Source organism: Mya arenaria, chromosome 11 (genome assembly GCF_026914265.1).
Source record: "Mya arenaria isolate MELC-2E11 chromosome 11, ASM2691426v1".
Taxonomy (NCBI): domain Eukaryota; kingdom Metazoa; phylum Mollusca; class Bivalvia; order Myida; family Myidae; genus Mya; species Mya arenaria.
The window spans coordinates 155908-172774 of record NC_069132.1 but is presented as its reverse complement, the minus strand read 5'-3'; the positions used below and the strand labels follow the sequence as shown (position 1 = coordinate 172774).

Genomic DNA, 16867 nt, shown 5'->3' with positions numbered 1-16867 from the left:
TTACTATAAGTATTTCCATGTTAGAAAGCTTTAGAAAACCTAACACACTGATTTTCGATGACTTGACATCTCGATGTTAGGGAATACATATGATGTGTGTAGGTCAAAGGTCAAGTCCATCATAGTTTGGCAATGCAGTACCTTAATGCATGCTAGCAAGTTTCTGACAAGGCGTTCTCAGTGATATGATGATTCACAAACTTGATGATTCTCAAACTTGATGATTCACAAACTTGATGATAAACAATCTTGATGATTCACAAACTTGATGATTCACAAATTTGATGATTCACAAACTTGATGATTCTCAAACTTGATGATTCACAAACTTACCTTATTGAATTGGCGTTCGTTTTACCTGCAACAGTCTTTAAGTTCCTGTTTTAATGTTAATAACATGATTTCAAAAGTAATTTCTTTGTTCAAATGGGTGTGTTTAAAATGTTAAGTTTACTCTTATGTTTAGCTATTATCATTTATAACAAAAGAAACGACCGATATATTCATCTGTCAACTTATTTTAAAACTTTTCTTAAAGAAATACCAATTAAAGCATTTATCACAAAATCGATAATTAATAAATTTAGATGGAATATTTAATTAAATGGTGTATTATAAGTGCAATTTTAAAAGCCTCAGCACAGAATCGAAGGGAATGGAACCAGTTAGAAAATGTTTTCTTAAACGCATTCACGACAACAAACAAAACAAAATCAAGTGCGTTACAACTCTATTATTAAGACCTGAAATCGTTAAGTTCTGTCGCAGTCCAATGTTCGCCTTCAAATCTGCATCGTGATATGTCTTCTTTAGTTTCCGAGTTTTAAATTTTAATGAAAGGACTAAATGTTTGCAAAATCTAATGACGAAACGCCCTCCTCTTTGCATTGCCCTTTTCAAAATATTTTGACATCATTAAAAACGTTTTATTTCCTGAAGATGAAAAACCTACTTACCGTCCAATACCTTATATCAATTTACATTCGATATTATATAGTCTTACGAATATAAAAGGTCAAAGATCGTAATTTGGAATTCCTTGTAATAAGGAATAAGGTTTGATACTGGCCTACCTACGTTATGCAAATATTAATATACTTGGACGGATTGCATTTTTGTTTCGATCTCATTACTCATTGCATAGTATGGCACAAAACCTCATTGCATAGTAAAGCACGAAACCTCATCGTATAGTATAGTACAAAACCTCATTGTATAGTAAAGCACAAAACCTCATTGCATAGTAAAGCACGAAACCTCATCGTATAGTATCGTACAAAACCTCATTGTATAGTATAGTACAAAACCTCATTGTATAGTATAGTACAAAACCTCATTGTATAGTATAGTACAAAACCTCATTGTATAGTATAGTACAAAACCTCATTGCATAGTATAGTACAAAACCTCATTGTATAGTAAAGCACAAAACCTCATTGCATAGTAAAGCACGAAACCTCATCGTATAGTATCGTACAAAACCTCATTGTATAGTATAGTACAAAACCTCATTGTATAGTATAGTACAAAACCTCATTGTATAGTATAGTACAAAACCTCATTGTATAGTATAGTACAAAACCTCATTGTATAGTAAAGCACGAAACCTCATTGTATAGTATCGTACGAAACCTCATTGTATAGTAAAGCACGAAACCTCATCGTATAGTACACAACCTCATTGCATAGTATAGTACAAAACCTCATTGTATAGTATAGTACAAAACCTCATTGTATAGTAAAGCACGAAACCTCATTGTATAGTATCGTACGAAACCTCATTGTATAGTAAAGCACGAAACCTCATCGTATAGTACACAACCTCATTGCATAGTATAGTACAAAACCTCATTGTATAGTATAGTACAAAACCTCATTGTATAGTATAGTACAAAACCTCATTGTATAGTATAGTACAAAACCTCATTGTATAGTATAGTACAAAAACCTCATTGTATAGTAAAGCACGAAACCTCATTGTATAGTATCGTACGAAACCTCATTGTATAGTAAAGCACGAAACCTCATCGTATAGTACACAACCTCATTGCATAGTATAGTACAAAACCTCATTGTATAGTATAGTACAAAACCTCATTGTATAGTAAAGCACGAAACCTCATTGCATAGTATAGTACAAAACCTCATTGTATAGTATAGTACAAAACCTCATTGTATAGTAAAGCACGAAACCTCATTGTATAGTATCGTACGAAACCTCATTGTATAGTAAAGCACGAAACCTCATCGTATAGTACACAACCTCATTGCATAGTATAGTACAAAACCTCATTGTATAGTATAGTACAAAACCTCATTGTATAGTAAAGCACGAAACCTCATTGCATAGTATAGTACAAAACCTCATTGTATAGTATAGTACAAAACCTCATTGTATAGTAAAGCACGAAACCTCATTGTATAGTATCGTACGAAACCTCATTGTATAGTAAAGCACGAAACCTCATCGTATAGTACACAACCTCATTGCATAGTATAGTACAAAACCTCATTGTATAGTATAGTACAAAACCTCATTGTATAGTAAAGCACGAAACCTCATTGCATAGTATAGTACAAAACCTCATTGTATAGTATAGTACAAAACCTCATTGTATAGTAAAGCACGAAACCTCATTGTATAGTATCGTACGAAACCTCATTGTATAGTAAAGCACGAAACCTCATTGTATAGTAAAGCACGAAACCTCATTGTATAGTATAGCACGAAACCTCATTGTATAGTATAGTACAAAACCTCATTGTATAGTATAGCACGAAACCTCATTGTATAGTATCGTACGAAACCTCATTGTATAGTATAGTACAAAACCTCATTGTATAGTAAAGCACGAAACCTCATTGTATAGTATAGTACAAAACCTCATTGTATAGTAAAGCACGAAACCTCATTGTATAGTATCGTACGAAACCTCAATGTATAGTAAAGCACGAAACCTCATTGTATAGTAAAGCACGAAACCTCATTGTATAGTATAGCACGAAACCTCATTGTATAGTATAGTACAAAACCTCATTGTATAGTATAGCACGAAACCTCATTGTATAGTATCGTACGAAATCTCATTGTATAGTATAGCACGAAACCTCATTGTATAGTAAAGCACGAAACCTCATTGTATAGTATAGTACAAAACCTCATTGTATAGTATCGTACGAAACCTCATTGTATAGTATAGTACAAAACCTCATTGTATAGTAAAGCACAAAACCTCATTGTATAGTATAGTACAAAACCTCATTGTATAGTATAGTACAAAACCTCATTGTATAGTATAGTACGAAACCTCATTGTATAGTATAGTACAAAACCTCATTGTATAGTATAGTACGAAACCTCATTGTATAGTATAGTACGAAACCTCATTGTATAGTAAAGCACGAAACCTCATTGTATAGTATAGTACAAAACCTCATTGTATAGTATCGTACGAAACCTCATTGTATAGTATAGCACGAAACCTCATTGCATAGTATAGTACAAAACCTCATTGTATAGTATAGTACAAAACCTCATTGTATAGTATAGCACGAAACCTCATTGTATAGTATCGTACACAACCTCATTGCATAGTATAGTACACAACCTCATTGTATAGTATAGCACGAAACCTCATTGTATAGTATCGTACACAACCTCATTGCATAGTATAGTACAAAACCTCATTGTATAGTATAGCACGAAACCTCATTGCATAGTATCGTACACAACCTCATTGCATAGTATAGTACAAAACCTCATTGTATAGTAAAGCACGAAACCTCATTGCATAGTATCGTACACAACCTCATTGCATAGTATAGTACACAACCTCATTGTATAGTATAGCACGAAACCTCATTGTATAGTATCGTACACAACCTCATTGCATAGTATAGTACAAAACCTCATTGTATAGTATAGCACGAAACCTCATTGCATAATATAGTACAAAACCTCATTGTATAGTATAGTACGAAACCTCATTGTATAGTATAGTACAAAACCTCATTGTATAGTATCGTACAAAACCTCATTGTATAGTATCGTACAAAACCTCATTATATAGTATCGCTCAAAACCTCATTGTATAGTATCGTACAAAACCTCATTGTATAGTATCGTACGAAACCTCATTGCATAGTATAGTACAAAACCTCATTGTATAGTATAGCACGAAACCTCATTGCATAGTATAGTACAAAACCTCATTGTATAGTATAGCACGAAACCTCATTGCATAGTATAGTACAAAACCTCATTGTATAGTATCGTACGAAACCTCATTGTATAGTATAGTACAAAACCTCATTGTATGGAATCGCTCAAAACGTCATTGTAATGTATCGTACAAAATCTCATTGTATAGTATCGCTCAAAACCGCATGGCATAATATCGTACAAAATAGCATCGCATATAAAGTGTCGTACTAAACTCGTTGTATTACATGTTTAAAAATAAAATTGTATTAAATGTATACAAAAAATGTGTTTAAATAATTTAATTTTAATAATTCAAATTTGATTCTGAAAATCTTAAACCGTTTCGAAAACCTTTTTGAACATTTCATATTCCTTAGACCAGTTATGACAATATACGTAGATAAAAGTTTAATCTTGAAATGGACGAGTGGCTTGTTTTTAATATAGGTGTCCGCCTCTCACCTAAGAGGCCCCGATGTTGATCCATGAAGCGGACACGATCTTGAGTTACAGCAATCTTCCCTCATAGCAAAGAAAAGATCAATACGTTTCAACTGTTTAAACTAATACATTGAAGAGGATCGACTGTGCCTTTAACCCATACTGTAACTACTTCAGCATATTGAAAATCAGTACCGAGGATGTTTTTTAAAATGAAACCATGTTGCTGACTATATGATTAAGAGAAATATTCATATTTTAATTAGCATAATATTAGTTCAGATGGATATGAATCGTAGACATAATGGTGTGATTGTTCTTTTGATGTTGGAGATTTTACTGTTTACAAAATCGGGATTATGCGCAGGTACATGTATTTATCAAATACAAATTAAATTGCATTCTATTTTTATGATTTAAATTATTACGGTTCGACGCAAGTCAACTCAGTCCATCTTTATTACTTGAATTAACGAACATATCGTATAGTTATTTACAGGAAATGTTTGGAAGTGTTTTATGAATTATTTTAATACAGCTCTCGTCCGTTTATTTGATTTACTTCATTCATTCGCTCGTTCCTTTCTTCCTTCATTTAGTAATTAATTCAGGTAATGCATTCATCCGTTCGTCAGTTCGATCGCATTTTTTTTTATTAATTCCTTTATTCCTAAGTTTATGTATTCATCCATTCGTTCATGCGATCGTTTGTTCGTTCAATCGTTTGTTCGTTCGTTCGTTTGTTCGTGCGCTCGCTCGCTCGTTCGTTAATTCATTCATGAAATATTTCATACATTCATTTACTTAACAGATTACAATTTAAGAATTTGCCTGCGTATAATAAATCGTTAGAAATTTTTGTTTGAAAATCATTCCATTTATACGTGTTTGACGTCCAGACATCATACATCGAAGTGGACACCATAGTTTGACTTTGGTATGTGCCAGATGTGGGCTATGGATGAATGTATTAATACAAGAACAATTGCTTCTAAAGGTGTTTCACATTTAAATGGAGATATAAGTGTAAAACTGGGGCCTATCATTCAGTTAACAACATGATTGTATTTTTAATGTGAAGTATTTGACGATGTGCTCACCTATTTATGTATAAGCAAGTACAGCTGAAACATGTCTATTCTTTTCTTTTCTTTTTGTCTCAGAAACAACTGATTTTGTCATTAATGCCTTCAATTCAGTCATAAAAGATAACTCACAAAAGAAAAAAAATCTCAATTGTTAGGAATACTGCCGAAAACTCGTTTTTCTTAAAGCGTCAAGTAACGCTTTTAGCCATAAAACATTAATTTTAGAACGGTGTATGACCAACTGCGATCTGATCTTATATCACTGGTTTCCAGACGTTTACGCAAAAATGACTTATTCCAAGACAAATATATATATATATATAAGTTGTCAAAACGTCAAAGCTGGGAGAACGCAGCTTTAAATTTCAAGTGCAGTAACGAGTTGAAAGTTAACAACGAAACATGTTAACAACGTTGCCTACTTTAACAAAGTTCTGATTCGGAACAATCGGCCCATGTCTTATACATTACATGTGCTTTAAACATGTATCCACAATCGTGTCTTGAATAGACTGAAACCTTAAACCTTAAACCTATGTATGGAAATAGAAAGCATTGTGATGACTTTTCATGAGCAACTTACAGGCATTTAAAGTCAGCTATTTGGGTTTTAATAGAGAAATTCTAGTACTTATCCGTAACAGAAACTACAAGGTCGAAAGTCAAATCCAATATATTGATATTCATTTCTCTTTAACATGATCGTCTTGAAATTTAAGAAATTCTAAAAGATAAATTGCTTAATTTTTAAATTAATACTCATTTAAGCATCAATCATTATTTCTCTCCCTATTTTGACATGAGCGTTTTAGTAAATACAATCGAATCCATTGGACCCAAATTGTTATTTGATTTTTGTTGTTATTAAATCCAAATTACAAATAAGCGTGCTTTTGTTAAACTTGAAATCTTAAACAGTGAAACCCATCATGTCGGCTTATTTAACAGTTTCTACAGAGCTGGGCGAGACTCCCCCTGTTTGTTCAGTAAGGAAACAAATACGTGTCAAAGATTAATAATTGTCTATTTATGTAGTTGTGACGTGCTGATACAATCACAATTCAACTGTTCGAAGAGGAGCCTTAAACTGGCACGACCTTTTTTTAAACATGGTTTGTTCAAATATTTTCATTCGCATTTTACTGGTATATCAGTGTCATTTGACGTGTTAACTTAATTATATGCGTAGCTATGGACGGTATAATACCGCTTATACTCATTCATGTTTTTTAAGAGTTGAAGTATTTTCATTATGTTTCTGTTAAATAATAAACACGTCTTATTCTTTTTCTGCTGAAATGGTAATAAACCCTGCTATGTGCAATATTAAAAACATTTGCCCTATCAATGCTTTCGTTTGGAAGTAATTATTTTATAAAACTCATCGAAGAATATACAATGATATGCATTGCGAGTTTTCAGTGCAAGACGGTTTAAAATGACAGACAATTCGGGGATGGTTTTAATTCAAAAAAGGATTCGTAAACGCCCCTGCTACTGGTTGAATACAATATCGTGATGGTCCAATATCGCTCACACACTTGAATCCCATCACTTAAAGGGACTAGACACCAGAGGACATAATCGCAAGAAAAATGAAACTTGTCAAAAACTAAAATATTTTTTATATCGTTGTGTACAACGCATACAATCTTACTTACTGATGTATTACCTCGCCTACGACACATGTATCTTTCGCAGTTTGTACGTATTTTTTTCATTTCGAAATTTACTGGGTTTGTCTACCACGTCAGTCACAGTATCTGAACTAATCACGTGACTTTTATATATGCTAAATATACAGACTATGAACCGGCTTGTTTTGTCAGGAAATAATGTACTTGCCGATTTTGGGACCATCTGGTGTCTAGCCCCTTTAAGAATCGTCTAGAGTTAGGGGTCACCCACGTCGATCATATCCCTTAAATGAACATGTTTTGGTAGGATTTTCATGGAAATAAAACCCTAATTTACAATTAATTTAATCTCCGATTTAAAATATATTTTTAAAAAGTAAAGCATTTAAGCCTTTTAAGGTACACTCCATCTTCGTTTCTATATCCATGAATAAAGAGATAAATTAACTGCCTTAGACGCCTCTTACTTCCCATCTATCTGACAGAAAGAACTGTCGATGGAGTTTGAATACATAATTAACACAAACATTCGATTTTGACAACTTTTTTTTTTGCACTGTCGAAATTTCTGTTGAAATTATAAATTTTGCTCATAATTCTGCTATTTAAAATCCAACACAGAGGACACGAACTCCTGCGAAACCTGACCCCAGTTTCTCAAACAATTCCTTTTTAAAAATTCAAGCTAATCACACTATTTTTGTTTTGGTATCATTCGTGTAATAATCTCATTGCATATGCTGCGCTTATATGCTCAACATATGTATTATGTATTTTTCGGACGCGTTTAAATGACAGATGAAAACATGTTTGGTTTCTTAATAAAAAAACGATAGTATTTGAAAAAACGCCATATATCACATGTATTTTAAAGCTATTATAAGTATGGTGGGTTGTAAGTATTTATAGGTAATACTATCATTTTTCGCTTTAGTAACGCCATCCCGCAATAAAAAAAGATAAACTAATATAAAAAGTTCCTGTGTCCTCTCACCATGTAGAAAACTTAAAATTTCAATTGTTCATAGTTGTTCATTTACGTGACAAGTTATAAAACTTATCAGTCGCTTTTTATAAATATTTTGCTGAGAAATTTCGGCAAAGGATTTTATAGAATAAAGAATAATGAATTTTGTAACCATTTTCTTCCTATAAACTTTGTAATAATGTTGAATATTTGCTGAAAACCCTTGCCTCCGGGGCAAATCAGGTGTTGTGTTTATATAACATAAAATACCCACGGGGGTAAGTTTACCCCACGTCCAAATGTGGTGCAAATTTAACCCAGAGGGTTGGCATGTGTTTGTATATACACATATTCCCCCTGATTTAATTTCTCTCACTGGAGTATATCTCGTCATATAGATGTGACAATAGAGTTTTGAGACTTACAGAAAATTGTTTTAAATAAAATCATGACAAAGTTCTTTTTGCTTTGTAAAGCGACTATAAATTAATTGCTAGAGTTTCGTCCCGCCCGCTCTCTCTTTTTCCGCCGCATCTTAAATGTTATTGATTCAAATAAAAATGTTGAACTAAGGTCTGTATTTGCGTATCGGTCCGGAACTGTCCGGGAATGTCCGGAACTGTCCGGGAATGTCCGGGAATGTCCGAGAACGGCGTTTATTCGTAACATTCACATGTTCACGAATTGTTACCATCGTGTTCCTAGTTGTCTTGAAACACGTGTATATGGTCCCTTATGAATTAAAAAAGAGTATGAACAGATAGTCAACGGTCAAACAGTCATCTAAGAAAATTTATAGCCCCCCCCCCACCCCCCCACACACACACACTCTCGCACACATTTTTTTTCCAAATGAAATAAAGGCAGACATATTTCTAAGCTTATAAATACATAAACATGGGGGAACAGTAACTAGTACTGAATTACAAAAAAAATATGTTTCATGGCAACTAATTTAAAACATTGACTTTTTATCCGATATGACTCGTACTTGGAATTCAGTGTGGACAAACATTCGGACTAACTATGAGTCAATAAAGATTGCGTGGCCGACATACAAGTGTAACTAGCCTTAGAGGCTGGCATGACCAAAAAGGACTTGACCTAGATTCAATGATGACAATCTTTCTGAGCATCCTCCATAATTTGTTAATTAAACAATGAAAATTCTGCATGTATTGTTTGTTGTTTTTGCAGTTCTAATTTATTTGACAGTGGCCTGGAATGAACCCGACAGGAATGAACCCTAACCCTAACCCGACAGGAATGAACCCTAACCCTAACCCGACAGGAATGAACCCTTACCCTAACCCGACAGGAATGAACCCTAACCCTAACCCGACAGGAATGAACCCTAACCCTAACCCGACAGGAATGAACCCTTACCCTAACCCGACAGGAATGAACCCTAACCCTAACCCGACAGGAATGAACCCTAACCCTTACCCGACAGGAATGAACCCTAACCCTAACCCGACAGGAATGAACCCTAACCCTAACCCGACAGGAATGAACCCTAACCCTAACCCGACAGGAATGAACCCTAACCCTAACCCGACAGGAATGAACCCTAACCCTAACCCGACAGGAATGAACCCTAACCCTAACCCGACAGGAATGAACCCTAACCCGACAGGACTTGAAATCGACCTACATTTCATAAAGATAATTACTCTGATTTGTTACTCTGACTCAAGTTTCATTATAAACCGATCAAGCATAAGGCTGCTGTCATCTTCACAGTTCACAAACTACAAACGCCATGATTAACATAAAATCCACCACGTTTTTCGCGTAGCAGTTGTCAGGGGCGGGTCCAGGATTTTACATAAGAGGGTCGTATCTTAAGGGTATAACCTTTCGATTAGCGGCCTTTCCTCTGAACCGCAATTTATTTGGTTTAAACAGTTGGCAATTATGGGTTAACAAGTTCTAGTCCGAAATGGTGCATTTTGGACGTATTTTATTACCCTTTTCCCCTATATCGTAATTCATGGTAATTGTATATTGTAAAAAGTGAACTTGGACAGTTTTTTGTTGGAGGCGGGTGCGTTCCCCTGGAACCGCCAGTGGTTGTTTTGGCCAACGACAGATAAGTTTGTTGATATATCATCTGTAAAGTCTGAATATTAATATTACACTGATGTCGGAAAGCGATATCAAATGGACATTGACTTTATTCAGGTAAGGATTGGATCCCAGTCCGACGTTGGACGTTGGTGTCGTTGTGACACTATTTAACCACAATCCAACGTCAGTGCAACGTAAAGTGCCAACTCGACAACGGACACTGGTCGCTTACTTTATGATTTTAACAATAATTACAAAGATAAGCTAAACTACAAAAACACTGCTTTATTATAAGTTTCATGTCCAAGCGGTGACGCCATAGGCACGGTGCGTGACGGTCAGACATGCGCTGTATTGGTGGCGGCTAACAACGGCGAGTGTTACGACGCCGCGTTTGAAACGCAGTGCTGTGATTCCTGTAACGGAGCGGAGACGACAGACACACGTACGATCTCTGTTACATCATTTTAACTACATTGACGTTATTTCCTTGTAAACGTCACCGAGAAAGGCACGAACCTGCCCGCCTGTATTATTAATTTCATTTGGAAACGTAATGAAACAATTCAAAACGTTCAATGAATCCTTATTGTTTAAATGCAAAGATATGGTGCGAACAATCTAAACATCATGTTAGTACATTCTGCAAACTAATTTAGGTGTTTTGTTTTTTATATTTCGTTTATGCTAATAACAATCATAAATTTATGTAGAGTGCAGGTACGGGGACAGAGCTTCCGCTTGTTTGTCTTTGCTCTGTATAACATACAATGACCCAAGTGAATGTTGTGATACGTGCAACGTTGCCGGGCCAACATCACAAACTGAGCCACCGACAACTGTTACGTCACAAGAAACGACTACTTCTTCTACTACAACAACAACAACACAGACGGTGACGTCATTAATGAATGCTGTGACGCAACAAGAAGCAACAACATCCTCAGAAGTAACTGAAGATTCCCCGCGGAAGTTAACAGGTGTTGCTATGTTTGCGATTTTAAAACTCAATTGTTCATAGTATTCAGATTTAAAAGGGATATTCTTCTTGTTTTTTGTTCTGTGCGTAACGTTCTTTACAAACATCGAATGGCGTAACAGTGTATGTGGGTCAGAGATTTACTTTTCAAAAGGTTGAAATATTTTGAAAAACACACTTATTCACGCCAATCGGCGAATACTACTGTAACGGTTCGCTGTAGTCGACGCATGTGCGTTCAAAGCATTCCGTTATAAACGGAAGTACGTTCATAGAACATCCGGATGTTAACTATGTTGGTAATATGCAAACAAGAAAAACTGTGATACAAAGTATCACAGCGGGCCCACAGACAGATCTACTATGTAAATATTTTGAAGTTGGTGCTGGCTGATGTCGAGTCAAGGCTATGAAGGAATTAAAAGAGACATATTTTGGTAAAACATTAGTCTATGCACAAATACAGTTTATATTAAACACTTCTTCCAGGTTTCAGTACAACTATGAGTTTTACAGGGGACAAAGTTTTGTGACAGACAGACAGCACTAAATCAATATGTCTCTTGCTTACTCGGTAAAAGACATAAATAAGGCAAACCAAAGTTACAGTTCTTGCACAAGCACAGCTGTAACAATTTTTTTTTTATTTTGGTACCCATTTTTATATTCAGTAACAATTCTCGGGACATTTTGTTACTTATATTGAAAATAAGTTTCAATAACATATTAGTTAAATCACTATGTAAATTGACACTAACTTTACAATGCATCAGAGTCAAGTTTTCATATATGTTACATTGGTCAGCTGAGGAATTGGTCAGTAACTTATCAATACGGCAGTATCGAGTTTCCCTAAAGCATACATTGGTCAGCTAAGAAATTGGTCATTAAATTCTGAATGAGGCAGTAATTGGTCATCTATATACATGAAATGTAATGACCATACAATAATTCAACACCCCGAAGGGCTTTGTGCGAAATGTGACAACACGCCTTTGAGGCTTAATGGACTTTACAAGTTGGTGAACAAATAATAAATAAAAATGAAAAGATTACTTATTTCGCCATTAATGATTCATGCTTTATTTTTTACATCATATGAACATTTCATTAGCAACAGTTTGCCTTGTTTTCCTCAAAACAACTTCGAAAATACAACAGATTAAAGAGAAATCTATTTCTTTTAAAATGATCAATAATGGATTGGCAAACAACATTCTTTTGATCGTTCTAAGATGTAGTGCAGATAGTTTTCCACAAGTTGTTGGACTAACATTCAAAGCTACATTTACAATTAAAATAATTGGTTCAAACAATTGTAAATGAAACATCTAAAAAAGTGATTTAATCCGTGATATCTTCTCATCTTTTCACCAAACCAGCAAAAAAAATACTCAATTCAATTCAATGAACTGCCATTTTCAATAAAAACACACAAACATCCGTCTTTACGTACACTTTAAGGAATATATAAAATAAATTAAACAAAATAAGTCTTAAAAAATCTTTAATTTCAAAACTTATTTTTTTCCCTTCTTTGTCTATATGGTCAGCAACTCTACTCTATTTCTATATCGTCAGCTAACACGTCAGCACTTTAGTACGTGCCTAGAAACGGGATTGGCAAACAACATTCTTTTGATCGTTCTTTGATGTAGTGCAGATAGTTTTCCACAAGTTGTTGGACTTACATTCAAAGCTACATTTACAATTAAAATAATTGGTTCAAACAATGGTAAATGAAACACCTAAAAAAGTGATTTAATCCGTGATATCTTCTCATCTTTTTACCAAACCAGCAAAAAAAATTATAATTACTCAATTCATTTCAATGAACTGCCATTTTCAATAAAAATACACAAACATCTGTCTTTACGTACACTTTAAGGAGTTTATAAAATAAATTAAACAAAATAAGTCTTAAAAAATCTTTAATTTCAAAACTTATTTTTTTTCCCTTCTTTGTCTATATGGTCAGCACTTGGTCAGCAACTCTACTCTTTTTCAATATCTTCAGCTTACTCGTCAGCACTTTAGTACGTGCCCAGAAACGTTCCGAAAACAAACGTACGAAAGACAACTCTGTAAAAAAGATAGACTGTGTCTACATTATTAATGTCAATTTAATGTTTATTTAATGACGAGACAACCATTATGGTAAGAACGACAACTCATGTATTCAAGGGAAAAATTGACTGTATCTACATTTTCAGCTCAAAAGTACTTGATTTTTTTAGGAAAAGGAGACGCATATTTTCAACCAAGTTCTTAAGTCTCCATAAACCTTTTACTCACCACGTATTTAATATAGCGGGCCGCTGCAGCGGCCCGCAATAAGCAATGCCCGGCCTCTGTGTGAATAGAGAAGTTAGTGTATATAAAGACCGGTGGACCCCTTCAGGGTCGAGCATGCTTTTCTCTGAAGGGATCTGTTGGTGTTTGTTTAGCGTCGCACGTTACAAATGGTGGCAGCGGTGGGATATTGACAACTGCCGGAACGGAGTTGTCTTACTCTTGAGTTTCCCCGACAAAGTAATGTAACAGTCCGCTGTAGTCGGCGGATGTGCGTTCATAGCATTTCGTTAGAAACGGAAGTACGTTTATAGAACGGATGTTGACTTGGTTGGTAATATGCAAATTAGCAATGCCCGGGCTCTGTGTGAATAGAGAAGTTAGTGTATATAAAGACCGGTGGCATGCTTTTCTCTGAAGGGATTTGTTGGTGTTTGTTTAGCGTCGCACGTTACAATACTGTCATGTTGGTGTGTTAATGTACGTGTTTCTTATTTCTTATTATAAGGTGGAGAGATCGCGGCTGTGGTGATATGCTGTATTGTTGTGGCAGGCCTTACGCCACTGGCAGTTTTTGGGATTCGCAAGTGGTTGACCAGGTAAGTTACTTCAAATGTGAACCAGTGTTTTCTTGTTTTATCATGTTTAATACAAATAAAAGTATATATTTTTTTAGACGAGTAGGTCATCCTATCAAAGTAAATGTATGGTATAATAAATAATAAAAGAATAAAAGAACAAGCAGTGAGAGGTACAATCTTAGTATATTATGCTAAACAATAGAGAAAGAAATGACTTTATTTTTAGTAATGCTAAAAGTCAACTCGACGTACCATTATATTGTTGTAGAAGAACAAACAGAATACAAGATGGTAGCAAACAAAATATAGTTGATGACAATATGAATCAAGATGAGACACATCCTCCACCAAACAGCGGAGACACGCCCCTGAAAGTGAACGGATACTTAATGCCCGTGAATACGAAACCTCCCGGCGACACGCATTTACCAAGGGAGACAACCGTGATGGGAGGTACCACACGGGGACCATCTGAACAATCAGGGTTACCCAACGGGGCACAGTACGAAAACATTCAGCATTCGGACCAGATTCACTGTGTTTCGGAACTAGACATTGGTGTGTCAAATGAAGTCAAAAAGAATCTGTTTAACATGCCTCTGCCACCGATAGATTCGGGGACGACAACTCATAGTGTGACAGTATGAAAATAATCATACATGCATGTGTATGACTGATTCAGTGATGAATCTTATCGGAAAATTGTCTCATGGTTTTGGGCTGACTTTACGTCCCATATGTTTATATTGTTATTTATTACATATTTATTTCATGTATTTCCTGACATTAGAAAATGGCAAATCTTTTGTAATTTAAAGGAAATTGATAAACATGTACATACACTATTTAAAGATGACCACAACTGTCTTTGAATTTCGGTATTGCTAACCCAACCAGCGTGCCTATAATAATTATAGGTTTTCACAATAGAGTACATGTATGTAAAATTCATCAAAACTATTATATAATACACCAGCCCATAGAATCAAACGTATATTTATATCCCGGTTTTCGATGTCGTACCCTATTAACTATTAAATCAGAGTTTCAACACGGAAGCAGTAACTGTAATATACATTCCGTTTTCCGCGGGTCGCACAGATAAATACTTAAACCAGTTGATCGAATGTGGCTGCAAGTAAGGATAGGCACCTCGTGGACGTATCTACCGAGCGTATTTCATAGATTCATAGATTCGTCCATAAGGGTGTTCATCCGACTAAGACCATGTGAACTAAAAGTTTAGTTATTGTTCTTCAAGAGTCAAATATCATGGATATATCATATTACATGATAGTACTTATACCGGAAACAAAGCGTATTTTTGTTTGGCTTTAGTTCACGTGGATTGTAACCGTGTACTTGAAAGATGAAAACGCACATTTTTTTCAAATGACTGGTGGGTCCTAAAAGATTAACAGTGATCAACGATCGTCTCATAAAGTAGAATACTTTGTTTTGTGCACCTTTTTTCAAACTAATCACGGTATCCTTCTTAAGAACCATTGTCTTCGATATTTATTCATCCTTTTCGCTAAATTAAAACAATTGTATTAATTGTGGTACTGCTAATCTGGGAGTAGGAGTGCATGTTTTACAGGTTCACTTAACACTAACCTTCAAAGAAACATGGATAGAAGAACAATTTTGTTATAATTTATGAAAATGTAAACTAAAACATTCTGTATTTATTACAGTTTATGATGTAATTATATATCACATATCCGTGTTAAGGTAATGGAATATCCCGTAATAATACAAGCCCATTAATTTCAAAATTGTAATAATAAAGCTGAATTCTATTCAATCATGTTTTTTATGTTTTAAACTGCCAACAGATGTGGGTTTTGTTATGTAATACAAAGCAGCACTCAAATGAATGTTACTTAAGATGATACTGCGTGCCGGGTTACTATGTGCTACAAAATAATAATAACGTCAAAAAAGTTGGGGGGGGGGGTAAAATTATTCAATAGTTCAAACGGAAATTTAACAGGTGTGAAAGAAAAGAAAATACTGAATGGAAATAAAAACGTCAGGTGATATATGTTTTATGTTACTTGTTCATGGCCAAAGGCTCTTGTGTTGCCGATATTGACAATAAAACTTGAAACTTGTATTCGTATTAATTTATATAAGCAGGATAATTTCCACACGCATAAGATGGATCTTCTTTATTGAAAGTCATTTTAATATATAAATTTTAACAATTTGTGTGTTTGTGTGTCAGGTTTTTTTTATTATAGAATGTTAATTATAGAATGCATTTCATACAATAACCTTTACATAAACCGACAACTGAGCTGAGGGTTTCAAATAGTGACGATTGTTTGACGAACTACTTCTGCAATCCAATACGGATTGACTTGTCCGATTGCACTGGTTTTAATTTTAAGACAGTAATAAGAAAGTATCGTTGTGCAAGTGCCAACCCGAGAAACCGATCACGCCACTAAAAACCTTTCTTGTACCAGGTGAGCAACCAGTAGTGCGTTCAGTCGCAAACGTTTTGTTTTGTATCCCTGTTGCAACGCAGCGCATACACGTTAAGCGGGAAACCAAACAGCGAACGTTCGCCGCAAACATCTTTACTGAACGCGCTGCAGGC

At 34.8% G+C, this 16867-nt stretch overlaps 1 protein-coding gene across 1 annotated transcript; it reads left to right on the top strand.

Moving 5' to 3' along the window:
- The first annotated feature begins 4864 nt into the window (after nucleotides 1-4864).
- Nucleotides 4865-16190, top strand: LOC128209793 (uncharacterized). The gene is made up of 5 exons (XM_052914002.1): nucleotides 4865-5012; nucleotides 10703-10852; nucleotides 11121-11387; nucleotides 14187-14277; nucleotides 14528-16190. Exons 1-5 carry the CDS (start codon nucleotides 4880-4882, stop codon nucleotides 14904-14906), a joined length of 1020 nt encoding a protein of 339 aa, XP_052769962.1. The 5' UTR covers nucleotides 4865-4879; the 3' UTR covers nucleotides 14907-16190.
- The last annotated feature ends 677 nt before the right edge of the window (nucleotides 16191-16867 follow it).

Excerpts from the sequence above, each read along its gene's own strand:
- LOC128209793 (XM_052914002.1), top strand. The coding sequence starts at position 4,880 with ATGATTAAGAGAAATATTCATATTTTAATTAGCATAATATTAGTTCAG. Across the intron at positions 11,388-14,186 it reads TTCCCCGCGGAAGTTAACAG|GTGGAGAGATCGCGGCTGTG; the intron begins GTGTTGCTATGT and ends TCTTATTATAAG. Across the intron at positions 14,278-14,527 it reads ATTCGCAAGTGGTTGACCAG|AAGAACAAACAGAATACAAG; the intron begins GTAAGTTACTTC and ends ATATTGTTGTAG.